At 35.2% G+C, this 13,502-nt stretch overlaps 1 protein-coding gene across 1 annotated transcript in view; it reads left to right on the top strand.

Annotated features, from left to right (window-relative positions):
* Window positions 1-9,888, top strand: part of DCDC1 (doublecortin domain containing 1) — a gene marked incomplete at both ends in the record, with an annotated part of 278,965 nt that extends 269,077 nt beyond the window's left edge. Inside the window, 6 exons of the mRNA XM_081329080.1 lie at window positions 307-408; window positions 856-992; window positions 2,494-2,673; window positions 5,311-5,461; window positions 5,935-6,044; window positions 9,826-9,888. Coding sequence (XP_081185206.1) covers window positions 307-408; window positions 856-992; window positions 2,494-2,673; window positions 5,311-5,461; window positions 5,935-6,044; window positions 9,826-9,888 — 743 coding nt within the window. The remainder of the gene's footprint in view (window positions 1-306; window positions 409-855; window positions 993-2,493; window positions 2,674-5,310; window positions 5,462-5,934; window positions 6,045-9,825) is intronic.
* Between the last annotated feature and the right edge of the window lie 3,614 nt (window positions 9,889-13,502).

The raw sequence follows: 13,502 nt of genomic DNA, 5'->3' as shown, positions 1-13,502 counted from the left end.
TTATTGTCTTATATGTATGCTGAAATATACAGACTTGGATTCTGCAGAAATCTGAGCTCTGCAAACATAAACCTATAAATTCTGATTCTTTAGGATTTAACCAGTATTACTGTCACCTGTAAATGTGTCCTGCTATAATGGAACATGTAAATTGCTTTGGACACTAGGAAAGATAACTTTCCCTCCCTTGTTTTTATACATATGTGTGTATGTGAAAGATCCAATTATCTTTCCAGACCTTTAGATGCAAAATCATTTTTTGGGGGGAAAAACTGTACCAAAAACTGTATATTTTTTTTATTACAGCTTTGCAAAACACAGAAAGGCAAACAAAACAGAAATGGCTAGAAAAAGATAAAATTCTGGCAGACCTTAATGCAATGAAACACAAAATGAGACAACTGCAAGGTCAGTAGAGTGAAAATTGATTTCATTGTAATTACATTATTTTTAAAAGTATAATATTAACATGAGACAACAACTTTTAATATTAGTCCACGTAACAAAAACTGACATACTTTGTAATAAAGATACCAATGTTCTCAGTTTATGGTATTATATTAACATTATTGACAACACATCCTTCTTACTATTACACAAGGACTATCCAGCATGACTGGTATGCAAGGTTTTTTAACTAATAATTTTTGAGCTCCAGATCTCAGAGAAAATATGGACCTCAAAATTGCAACCACAGATCTTACAAAGAACAGCGTTAGATTTTATTAAGGAATAATACAATGCAATCACATTAATGTGAAAATAGTAATTATTGGATTATTGTCATTTGCTCCACTGAATTAAAATTCTTCCTCATTTTTAAAAAAAAGTATTATAAAACAATTCTTATTTTAGGTCGTCGTATAACAAAATATAAAGCTGCTGATTTGGTGCCCACTAAGAGCCCTTTCCAGCCTGTGGTAGTAGAAGGAGGCTGGACAGAAGAAACTCAAGAAGAGATGAAGCTCATGGAAACTATACAACATACAGAGGTGTGAATGTATACTTTGTGCTACCTGTTTCCTGAAAAATTAAATCGTTAGATCTAAATGCTTTAGAAAAATATTTGTGACCTGCTGGCCCAAGAAATTGTCTGAGCTATGACTTCCTTGTCGTAGTGAGAGAGAAATATGATTAATTTACATTATGTAAGATTGATCTCGGAAGCAAAATTTATTCTTGTTTCTTATCTAAACATTTTAGCTACATTTTTCACATTCCCTTAATCCACATATTATTCTTGAGAAAAAGGAATGTGGTAGTCCCTCCCCTGAGACTGCAGTTTTCTCATCTTGGAATAAATTTTAGTTTATAAATGGAAGCACTATGTTTCAAACAACTATGTTCATTAAATTGTTAATAAATAATCACTATGGAGGAATTGGGAAAAGAGCTGTACAGTATGTTGTATTTTTAGAAGCACTCTGAAGTACAGAAATATAAATATAACTTCTTATAAACTGTTTAATAAGAATCTTTTGGGTCAATAAGCATATTTGAAAGTTGTGGGTGGTCTCACAAAATGATTGCATGAAGGAGGCTGTCATTGTGGGCACGACCAATTACCAAACATGAGTTGCTCCTTGTCATATTTTCTTGTTCCCAAGCAGTTCTTGCCAAATAAGGGGACATATATCAAAACAGACCACAATCATGGATAAGGTTATGCTAGATACTGCCCTCCCTCTCACTTCCAAGTGGGAGAGGTTTGAAGATGAGGATCCAGATTTTGTTGAGCTTTCAGATTCACAAGAGTTTAATGGTCTAAGTCATGTAAAAATTAGCCTGCTAATAATCTCTAATCAACTGTACAAATACATAGTATCAAAGTAACATAATGTTTTATGTATGTCTTATAGCAATATAAAACACTTTTTAAAAATCAGAAAGAATGGAAGGTATTGCAGTCCAGAACCTTGCATAACCCCCAAATGTGGCTGTTCAGACACTCCCTAGATGCTCTAAAGAATGTATAGGACAGCTTTAATGTGCCATTGTTTACTGGAACCACCAAATATGCATATCATATAAGCTTCCATACTTTGATGTTTGCGGGAGAGCAAGGGTGATATACATAATGCATACATAAGTTGTGGTGTCATGATGAAAACCCCACCCTTTTTGTATTCGTGTTGCATTGTTGCAGGCACACATTTTGCCATTTGGATGAAATCCTGGTTTGCTGCAGATGTCATGGCTCCAGATTTTTTTTCCTCTGGCCCACATTTGCCTTCAGATCTTCACATGGAAGATTCAATTCCTGTTTGGCTTCAGTGAATAAAAAGTGTTCAGGACAACCTTATACCCAAAAATTGAGATAATGCTTTAAATCGTTCTTGCTTAAATAGAAGGATAAATATCCGTGTTCATAATTCTAATGTAACATATTTTTGTTGCATTACCTACATTTTGTGTAGCTTTGCAAAATATAAACCACCGTACAGAGTCAACCATTGATTCTAACACCATGACTTTGATTGTGTTTCACACTAGATGCACCTTTCAGAGCTTCAAGCACTACAGTTCCAAAGAAGTTCTCCCTTTTCTCCTAAATTACTTGCAAAAAATGACAAGTGTCTCTACAAGCAGCCCACAACCAAAAGAGTCTGGGCTTACCCAAACGGAAATATACCTGACAAGGGAGCATATGTGTGGGGAAAATCTATGACAGAGGTAAAGCAGGAAACCTTTACTTTAAATGAATAAAGTAAGAAAATAAATATTGGTGATTGCTCCTTTAAATAAAATGTCAAACAACAAAAAAAACATCTTCACTGCTACACCATAGTAGTGAATATACATCAATTGCTTACAAGATAACTCTATCATGTTCACTATATCACTGTGTTTCTTTTGCTTAAAACAAAGGTTGGAGATAGACGGTGGATGCTTAACAACCAATCTTCACTATTGATCATGCTGGCTAGACACTGAGAGATGCATTTCATCAACTTATAAAATTTTGGTGCTGATTTATGTGCTTATACAATTGTACAGGTAGTCCTCAACATACAACCAGTTGGTGAGCGAACATTCAAAGTTGCAATGGCACTGGAAAAATTGGTGTATGACCGAATGTCTATGGAGATTCTCAATCATCCAGATCATGGTTGTTCCAAAGCACCTTTGGATGACTTATGACCATTTTTCAGACTTACAATTATTGCAGCATCCCCATGGTCACATGATTAAAATTCAGATGCTTGGCAACTAGCATGTATTTATGATGGTTGCTGTTTCCCAGGATCATGTGATTTCCTTTTTGATTGCCAGGGTTATGTGATTCCCTAGCAAAGTCAATGGGGAAGCCTTCCCCAAAATCAATGGGGAAGCCAGATTCACTTTACGTGTCACTAACTTAACTGCAAGGATTCACTTAACAACTGTGGTAAGAAAGGTCATAAAAGGGGGCAAAACTCAATTGTTTTGCTTAACAGTGGCAATTTTGGGGTCAGTTGTAGTCATAAGTCGAGGACTACTTGTACAACCTGTTGTATAAGTTGTATAATTGTAGACAAAAATTGGATAATTTTTGTACTTGTGGACTACATACTGTACTTGAAGTTATTCTGTGTCAATTTAGATAATTTTCTGTATTTCTTACATTCCTCACATGTATAGAATCTGATAAAAAATCAAACACTTGATCAGCCTTTGATCATATTGTATGAACAAAAGAGTAGTTTAAAGGGAATTAGGAGTAACAAATTAATTTTGATTGTGAAGAATTCCAGGTTAGTTGTTCCTTGCAGTATAAATGTCATGGCATGAGATTCTGACAGTAGACATGGAGGCTTTAATGAATTGCAAACAAGTACTGTTTGCACTTCTATATTTTAATCTGAAGCACTGCGTGGTCCTAAAGTAAACAAACAAACGCACATATACACACTGATATGTATAGACATAAATGCTTATATTCTCATTTCTTTTTCATGTAAGCAAAAGCACTGGTGTCAGAAGCATCAAGGCACTTTTGGGTTGAAAGGACTAGCCGGTGACATCACCATTGCCCGGGGGATACCCAGCTGGGGGCTCCTGACAGGAACTAGAGCAAAGAACAGGAGCTCACTTTAGTTTAGTTTAGTTTAGTTTAGTTTTATTGTATTTGTATACCGCCCTTCTCCCAAAGGACTCAGGGCGGTGAACAGGGCGTACATAAAAATACAAGATACAAAAATTAAAAAAGAATTAAATAATAGCCCAGTTAAAACAGTCGGTAACAATATATAATATAAAAATCCCCATTAAAAATCCCCATTAAAACCCCAACATATCCCCATCAGGCCAGGCCGGCTTGTACAAATAGATGGGTCTTCAGACCGCGTCGGAAGGAACGAAGGTCAGGTGCCGTCCGGAGCTCGACCGGCAGCTGATTCCATAAAGCCGGAGCGCCCACAGAGAAGGCCCTCCCCCTGGGGGCCACCAGCCGACATTCTCTGACCGGAGGCACCCTGAGGAGGCCCTCTCTGTGGGAGCGCACAGGGCGGAGGGAAGTTGACGCCGGCAGCAGGTGGTCCCCGAGGTACTCCAGACCCATGCCATGTAGGGCCTTAAAAACCATTACCAAAACCTTGAATCTCACCTGGAAGACAACTGGCAACCAATGCAGCTCGCGGAGCAAAGGTGTAACATGGGAGTACCGGGAAACTCCCAAGACAACTCTCGCAGCTGCATTCTGTACCAGCTGAATTACCCCACTTGTGTCTCAAACACGGGCTTGCTAACCTCCAACCCAGCATCCTAACCATGCATGCCATTGTGCCCCTTTAAGTAAAATCATAATCTTATGCAGTGTTTTTTTTTTGTAAAAAAAAAAGGTGCTGGAACTCACACACATCATACAACCCTCCTTGCCTATTCTACAAGGTTCCATCCAAAAAAAGTGCCGGAACTCCAATCTGGACGTTCTATGACAAAAAAAAGCCCTGATCTTATGCAAAGCAAAAGATTAAGAAGTATTAAAGAAAAAATTAAGAGGAGATAAGAGAAAGGAAAACTATCCATGACTAGTGAACACCAACACCATTCATTATATTTCTCCATCCTTGTTTGTGCAAGCAGTCCTCTTTTTTTTCTGTCAGGTTTACTATAATGTCCAAGAATAATCTTGACAACTTTATACCAATGTATTTGTTTTTAACTTAGTTGTAAGTTATGACTGGAAAAAAAATCTCCAATTGTGTAACTAATTCCATATAAATGTTTTACAGCTAGGGTGTCTCTGCTTTGGCTGATAATTTGAAAACTGTAACTTCTGACTTACTGTCAAAGAGACTTCTGAATAGTAATGCAGTTTTAATATTTCAGCTACTTGACAGTTGTACAACTCATCTGAAAATGTCTCAGCCTGCAAAAATATTATACACACCTGATGGACACCAGCTGCAATCATGGGAAGAAATAGAAAGAGACATGATTGTTTGTGTTTCCACAGGACATGCCTTTATGAGCCAAAAAGGTAGTTTACTTAAATGTTAAAAGGACCTTTGGAATTTCTTAGCAATTTTCTACATAATTAAAGTGTCATAACCATGAGATCGCTTGTAATTTTTAAATGTGGGTTTGCATATCATATTTATGGGTAGGAATACTGCGCATAATGAGGTTTTTCTTCTCCTGATCTAAGAGCCATGTCTGAATGTGGTTTGGCTTCTGGAAGTTTAAGCGGAAGGTTTCTGAATAATGCTCAAGTTTACAGGAGACAAACAAATATAGTTATAACTATATAAAACAACCTTAAATTAAAATTAACTATAGTTTTTCATGTTTTAAGACATAATTAGAGAAATCAGTTTCATTCTCCCTCTCCCTCTCTCTCTCTCTCTCTCTCTCTCTCTCTCTCTCTATATATATATATATATATATATATATATATATATATATATATATATATATATATATATATATATATGAATATATTATTTTTTTCAGCTGTAAAGCATGAAATAGAAATTAGAGCTCATTATGCAAGAATTCGGAAGCAGCAAGGTCCGGAATCTACCAACATTGTTGTCTCGCCATCAACAAGAGTTATAGACAAGGTTGTATCACATACAATTTTATGTGATTGTGTCATGTACAATTGTATAACAGTAATAATAATAAAATAATAATAATAATAATAATAATAATAATAATAATAATATAACAATAACAATAATAATAATAAAGTTGGAAGGGACATCTAGTCCAACCCCCTGCTCAGGCATATATTTTTATAGCATATATTATATGCTATATCATTAGTAATACATTATTTTTTCCTGCTGCTCTTGTGAGGTAAGATTTAACTGAGTTAGATGGCTTCTGTTAGGGCTCAGAATCCACAGTCATCATTATCACAAGGAAACTTTTACTAAGAGCATTTCAGATTCAAATGTGCCCTAACTTAATTCAGTATAAAATTGATTTAACCAAGGAACGCCTGGTGGTGGGGCTCCAAAGAAGATCCTTTTTTGCCATGGACCTTGTCCTCTGGAACATCATCTCATCTGAGATTACATTGACTCCCATCCTGCTGACCTTCTGTAAGGCTTTGAAGACCTATCCCTGTGCCCAAGCCTGGGGCCCCAGTGGGGCCATGCTATGATTCACCAGCTGTTTAATATTTTATTTCTTATTTTATCTGAGTATTTTATATCTTTTTTTTATGTTGTGAGCTGCATAGTGTCAGGTACTTGAGATGTGTGGCCGTATCAACTGAATAAATAAACGAAATGAATTTCCTTAAATTACTTTTATAATTCCTTCAGTAATATTTAACAATATGTAACACACTGAAATATGAGGGGATATGAGCTAGAGTCATTTGTGGATCCAGGCTTTTTGCAATTACCCATGGAAGCAGGCTTCAGGTGCTTTAAAAATAAATGGAAGTGTAAGAACCAGCACCAGAGCACAAAATCTATTTGTGCTCTGAAATTTTATTGGAATTATTTACTCCAGATTTTTTTTTCCAATAAAAGTCAATATTTAGTTGTGGACAATGCCTCACTAAAATGGTTTGAGTAGCTATACATTGTGCATCTGCATGAACATCCAATATATTTTCCCTGTTAATCATGTGCCTGTGATATATGCTGACTATTTCCACATTTCTCACTGTCCATATGCCGCTGCAACTGTTTTGTTGAACCAAGAGACCAGTTAGATTAAATGCCTATACTGTGTGCATGAATTTAGAAGCAGGGAAAGCTTATTTATACTGAATATCCCATTAATTCTCCTGCTTGCCTCCTGTTGTAGAAAAGCCATAAAAGAAGCATCGCTTAGAACAGTTGCTGCAGGCAGCTCTGTGATGGCCTGATTAAAAATTCCCATTATGTGTTTTGGGTGAGAGGGAAATCTCAGCAGGAGTGATTCAGCAGTAGAAACTTAATTTCGAGAATACCTTTAAGACATACTTGCGTATGTGTATGTGTGCGCTCTCTCTCTCTCTCTCTCTCTCTCTCTCTCTCTCTCTCTCTCTCTCTCTCTCTCTCTCTCTCTCTCTCTCTCTCACATACACACACACACACACACACACAGAGAGAGAGAGAGAGAGAGATGATAGTAAATATAACTTCAGTCACTAACGAAATCAGAAGAGACGTTTAAAGTTAACTGTTCGTAATCCGATTCCAGGAGATAGCAGGTTCATCAATGTATTTAGTTTGGTTCTTATTTTAAAAGAAAACTGATTATAAAGATAGAAACTCTTTGGACACAAAGAAAAATCTCAGTTATTTGCTGTAACTATTTAATTTATAACAGATTTACAGTTAATAACCTATGATTAACAGAAAAATATTTTCAAATCTTTATTTATTTGTATTGCACCTTCATTATTTTTACAAATAATTCAAACCTTCTTTCCCCCATTTTCCCTATAACAACAGCCTTGTGAGGATTAGAGTTCAGAGAGAGAGAGAGGGCCCAAAATCACCCAGCTGGCTTTCATGCTAAGGTGGGACTTGAACTCACAATCTCCCACTTTCTAGCCTGGTGCCTTAACCACTGGACCAAACTGGCTCTTACTTTTTTAAATGTTTATTCATTTCCTTCTTTGTAGTAAACTCTTACCCAAAAGTTAAATAATCTTTTGTCATAACTCTAAACAGTATAAAATATATCTGAGCTTCAGTCTATAGCAGGGGTTTCAAACTGCCGGCCCACGGACTGGACGCATCATGTAGAAGCCGTGCCCATTTGCTGGCAATGGCAAAACAGTCCTGATACGTCGCGCGACGGCACTTGATGTCACGAGTTTGACATGTCTGGTCTATAATATTCTTGCCTGAAAGGCATGTTACACTTGCTTTTCCAAAGGCTGAATAGTTTATCAATCACATAATCTAAATAATTTAAATAGATAGATAAGGGGCCAATTCAATGGTTTTGCTGCTCTGTGAGTCTTAAATAAATATATTTTAGGATATCCTAACAGATATGAATGATGACTGATTCATAGAACCATTTTATATTCATTTTTAAAAGCTCTGATAAATATTGGTAAAACAAATCTAACTCTTTGAAAAATCTTGTAGGGGCAAATGAAGCATGAGTTTAATATTAAAAATTTGTGATATTTACATCACTGCTATATACACTTCTAACAAATTTGTTCAATTCCAAGATTATCTTGGAATTTAAAACTGGATTCTTTGACACTCAATTTACTTCGGAGCAGACATACTAGAGTTGTAGGTAAAGTTAAAGCTACAGTTCAGATTAGTGCTGTCAAATACATTGAATATCTATTTTTAATGTTGCCCATAATTATGGGAAAAAACCCTTCTTTCGTTTGTATTTGTGTATGTGTGCCTTTTGGTCATTGTTGCCTTTTAGTGACTGGACAGTCCTTGTGATATTCTTGGGAAGAATTTTGAAGTTGTTTGTCATTAGAAAGTTTCCTTCTAATAGTCATCTAGTCATCTCCTTGTACAAAGTGATTTGAAAAACTTTAAGATCCCTTCTCACCATTGTTTTAAAATTCTAGCAGAAATCTTGCTCATATTTAATTCCTCTTCCCTTTTGAAATATTTTGTCTTTCTCTAGGAACTCTAGCAATTAAGCTGTTGTATAAAATTACTAATAAAACAAATGAAAAAGGAATGGATTCATACTTTAGAGCTGAGATATCTTTACCTGTCAGCTTCTCCAGTATCTTCTTGATTAGGGAAGGATGGATCAGGGAAAACAAATGGTTTTAAAATCAGAAAGAAATTTGAGAATAGCAAAGCTTTGTCTATTTAAACAGTCCAAGGTAGCTTGGACTCCTTATATCTATTTCCCTTTTGCCCAAATAACAGGTTGAATTGTGAGGTGTTGGGCTTTTTGGTTATGTTTCTTACCACAGAGTAAGAAGCACATACTCTGCGCTCAAGACAAATTGTGAAATAGACAGTATTAAAAACTGAAGCTTCCAATGGTTACTAACCTAAATGCATGCAATTTATGATATATTTATTATTGTAACTATCAGATATAAACTGGGGTTTATAATATGGTTTGAGAACATCAAGTTTCTTTTTTTTAAACAAAATAATTTATTGTACTTTGTAAGTTACATTAAGGACTTTTTTTTCAGAGAAAAAGGGCAACATATTTGAAATAAACAAAATATAGTTTTTTCCCATAAACCTTTTAAATATCTTTCCTACATAAATTTGATTTGAGATACATTTTCTCCAAAAAAAAGTTAGAAAAAAATAAGGAAAAAATTAAGTTAGGCAAAAAATTGGTTTGAATATTTTGATTTTGAAGTCTTAACAAAATCATGAATAAATGAAATAATTTAAAAATGCAATAATATTAATTATTTCTACATATTTTTATACACAGTTCAACATGAATAGCACTCTTTTGGCTCTTACTGGCACACCTCATGAAGATGTCAATGACTAGGTAAGTGTTTTCCTGAAGTTAAAAAACGAGAAAGAAATCTAGTCTTTCTAACTCATTTTAGCAAAGGATCATGGACAAAAACACAAATAAAGGACCCTACGGGGAGAGAGAATTCACTAAGCAAAAAAGTATCATTTCCCTTCCCACAGAACATACCATAAAATGGGGAAAGTCTATAATTTTTGTCATTAAATCAAAAATGAATGTTTCTAGGAGAGAAACATTCTCTCCTAGAATGTTTTTCCAACTGCATCCTTTATTCTGCAGCTAATTGGACTTATTTTGTCATATGGATATTAGCTACAGATTTATTTGATACAATATAGAGCAGACATGTCAAACTCGCGACGTCGCGTGACATTGCGCAACGTATCGGGATGATTTTGCCATTGCCGGCAATGGGGTGGGCGCGGCTTCCACATGATGCATCCAGCCCACAAGCCAGCAGTTTGACATCCCTGATATAGAGAAGCAAGATACCATTAACCCCTCTTCCTTCCTAGCAATTTATGGTATTTTCTAGCATCATCCAGCAGTTTAAGGCCTGTCCTCATTACTGTTTTATTGGCACAACAATAGTTGAACAAATCTAGAAGATGCTAAAAATCACTAGCAAGGAGATGGCTTTAAATTAATCAACAACTGTAAATCGTATAGAAATGGGATAGAACTGTCAGGTACTATGTCAAATATTGTTTGTCTATAAGAAAGCCATATCTCAAACTTTGTTGAATGCCAACTATGACTACATGTTGCCTATCAAGACCGCCAGCACATATTGCCTGTAAAATGCTTTAAAATGTTGCAGTAGAATATCTAATGATATTAGATATTAGATATTAGATATTAGATGAAGACCTGGCTCTTTGAGCTTTCCAGCCAGGACTGAGAATTTTAATTTTAATTTTATTTTAATTGGGTTTTAATTGGAGTTTAATAGGGGTTTTATACTTTATTCAAGGACTAAATTTAATTATTTTAATTGTTCTTAACTTTTGTAATTTGTATTGTTATTTTAAATACCTTGTGAACCGCCCTGAGTCCTACGGGAGAAGGGCGGTATATAAGTCCAATAAACATAAACATAAACATAAACATAAACATAAACATTTCATTAGAACATCTATCCAATCAGACCAAAAAAATCATTTAACCTCGAAGCTTCTCTGCATTAATGGCTTCCAGGTGTTCCAGGAAATGAAAAAGCAGGGAAGAAAGACAAATGCTTTCTCTCTGTGTTTGCCTTTAATCTGTATTCAAAAGCATATGCTTCTGAAGATTGAGTCTCCTTCTACACATCAAGACTAGTAATCACTAGTGATATTTTTTTTATGAATGTGCCTAACCCATTTTAAAGCTATGTTTTCTGGGAAATAAATTCTATTCAGTTTAGTGAAGCATGTTCCCATGGAAGTGAAAAGGACTGTAGCTGAAGTAAATATATGTTTATTACATTCCATCTGTCAGACTCAGATATACAAACCATGATGTGAAGTTTCAAATGCTGCAGTGAAAGCTGATATTAATGTAAAATATAGATATGTAGCACACATGGAGAAGATATTTGGATATTATTTTACTTCAAAACTTGTGGGTAAGAAATTTGGAGGAGTGTTTGGAAATAAATGTATTTCAGGTTTTACCTTTTTTCTTGCAGTTTCCTATCATGATAATCTCAAGCTCCATATTATCTGTAGAATGGGAAGAAAGGAAGAATGTCTTCAGTTCAGCTGTGACCAGATTACAATGTGCCTTCATTAATGTGCTAACAGCTAAATATCAAGCAATGTCCTATCCAAAAATTTAAGAATATTGTATATATTGGATTGAACCAAATAGGGTAAAGTAGATATGTATTTTAGATTAAATGCAAAAAAGTTACTAGTAAGGAAGAGGAATAAGTCAATGTTCTAGTAATTCCCATTAGTTTTAATTGCCCATTTTTCATTCTATAATGTTATTGTATATTTTAAAAGGGTTATGCACTGTAGGAATCTTCAGCAATATGTCAGTGAAGGCATGTGCCTGGGTGCAATGTATCATGTTATATAATGCATGGTCAAGAAGAGTGTTTTGAATAAAATGTTTTACTCTGTCCCATAGATGAGCATTTCTCTATCCGTGCTATGAACTTTTGTTTTTCATTAAGTTTAAAACTAATGCATTCATACTTTCTCCAAGAATACTGCAGTTGTGACATGCTTTTGTTTTTAGCTTTCATAGATTAGACATCTTCAGGAATTTTTAAAGTAATTAACAAAACAGAAATAATTTCAAAAATTAAATCTCTAAAATATTATCACAAATTTATTTTGCCTTTGTAAGAAAAACACATATATTAACATTCTACTGTTTGAATTCCTAACTAATGAAAAATATTTCCTAGCAGTCACTGTTTTCATTCTTTTTACATTCACTTGTTTTGAGGAATTTTCTTCTACTTGAGAATTTTCCACTGAAAATACATTTAGATTGTCTCAAAGCATTTTAAACATGGGATGACATTACTTTGCAGATTACTATTAACTCTATTTAGGCTTTCTTAAGGCCTGTGAGTTCTCCCAATAAAGGAGGAGAATCCAGTAGAAATATGTCAACTCCTTTCACTTCTATCATGCAGTCTATCCCTGCAACTTCTCTGTATGAATTAAAGTTTTGATTTCCAGGATTTTGTGTGCAAAGAGTTTCCACAAATAGTTGAAGGACTCTTCTGCAGATATTTATCCTCTAATGGGGAGGGCAAAATGTTAGCATGACGTTCCGTATTTCTCTTCACATATAGAATGCATATTCATTAAAATTGCCGCAGAAGCAAGGAAAAATTATTTTGCTGGATTGGATATAATATGTTGTTTCTGATCACTCTTTGCATTTTAATTTGGCTAATATATGGTTAGAGGATCATCAAAGCTGAAAGTCAATCATTTGTAACAGGAGTCAGTAAACAATTCAAAGTTCATTCATTGAACAAAGACAGACTCTGGAACTGAAAGCATAGGCCAAGCTCAATCCTTGGGTCAAAAGCCAAGGTATCAGTAAGAAAAAAAACTGTAAACAGCAATTCCTTAGGAAGAACCTACAATTATTTAAAGAGTCAGGAATGGAAAACTAGCAGCAAAATGATTAGCAGTTAGGAAGCAGACATCATTTCTCAGATTGACAAAACAGAACATCCAGAACAAAATCCATGTTCCAGTGGAAATATATTAAAATTGTTAACAGAAAACATTCTCATGCATACAACCTTACATTTTGCCATGGCTTACTACAGAAGAGTTCTGGTACTCCAATATACACAGCCTAGCTAGCCTTGGACTCTCTCATTCTGCATGGTGATTTTTTTTAAAATTCCATTTATATCCCGCCCTTCTCCGAAGACTCAGGGCGGCTTACAAGCTTAGCAGTAGCCTTCATTCTATGTATATGCCTGCTTATTAGGGCTTTCACACACCCCCGAAGCGGCATTTTTACAAAGTCAGCTTATTGCCCCCAACAATCTGGGTCCTCATTTTACCTACCTCGGAAGGATGGAAGGCTGAGTCAACCTTGAGCCTGGTGGGATGCGAACCTGCACTAATTGCAGGCAGCTGGTGTTACTTAAGGAGGTATTAGCC

This window comes from Vipera berus, assembly GCF_964194415.1.
Source record: "Vipera berus genome assembly, chromosome: 1".
NCBI classification, from domain to species: domain Eukaryota; kingdom Metazoa; phylum Chordata; class Lepidosauria; order Squamata; family Viperidae; genus Vipera; species Vipera berus.
Note: the sequence above shows the minus strand (reverse complement) of the source record. Positions and strands in the feature narration are given on the sequence as shown.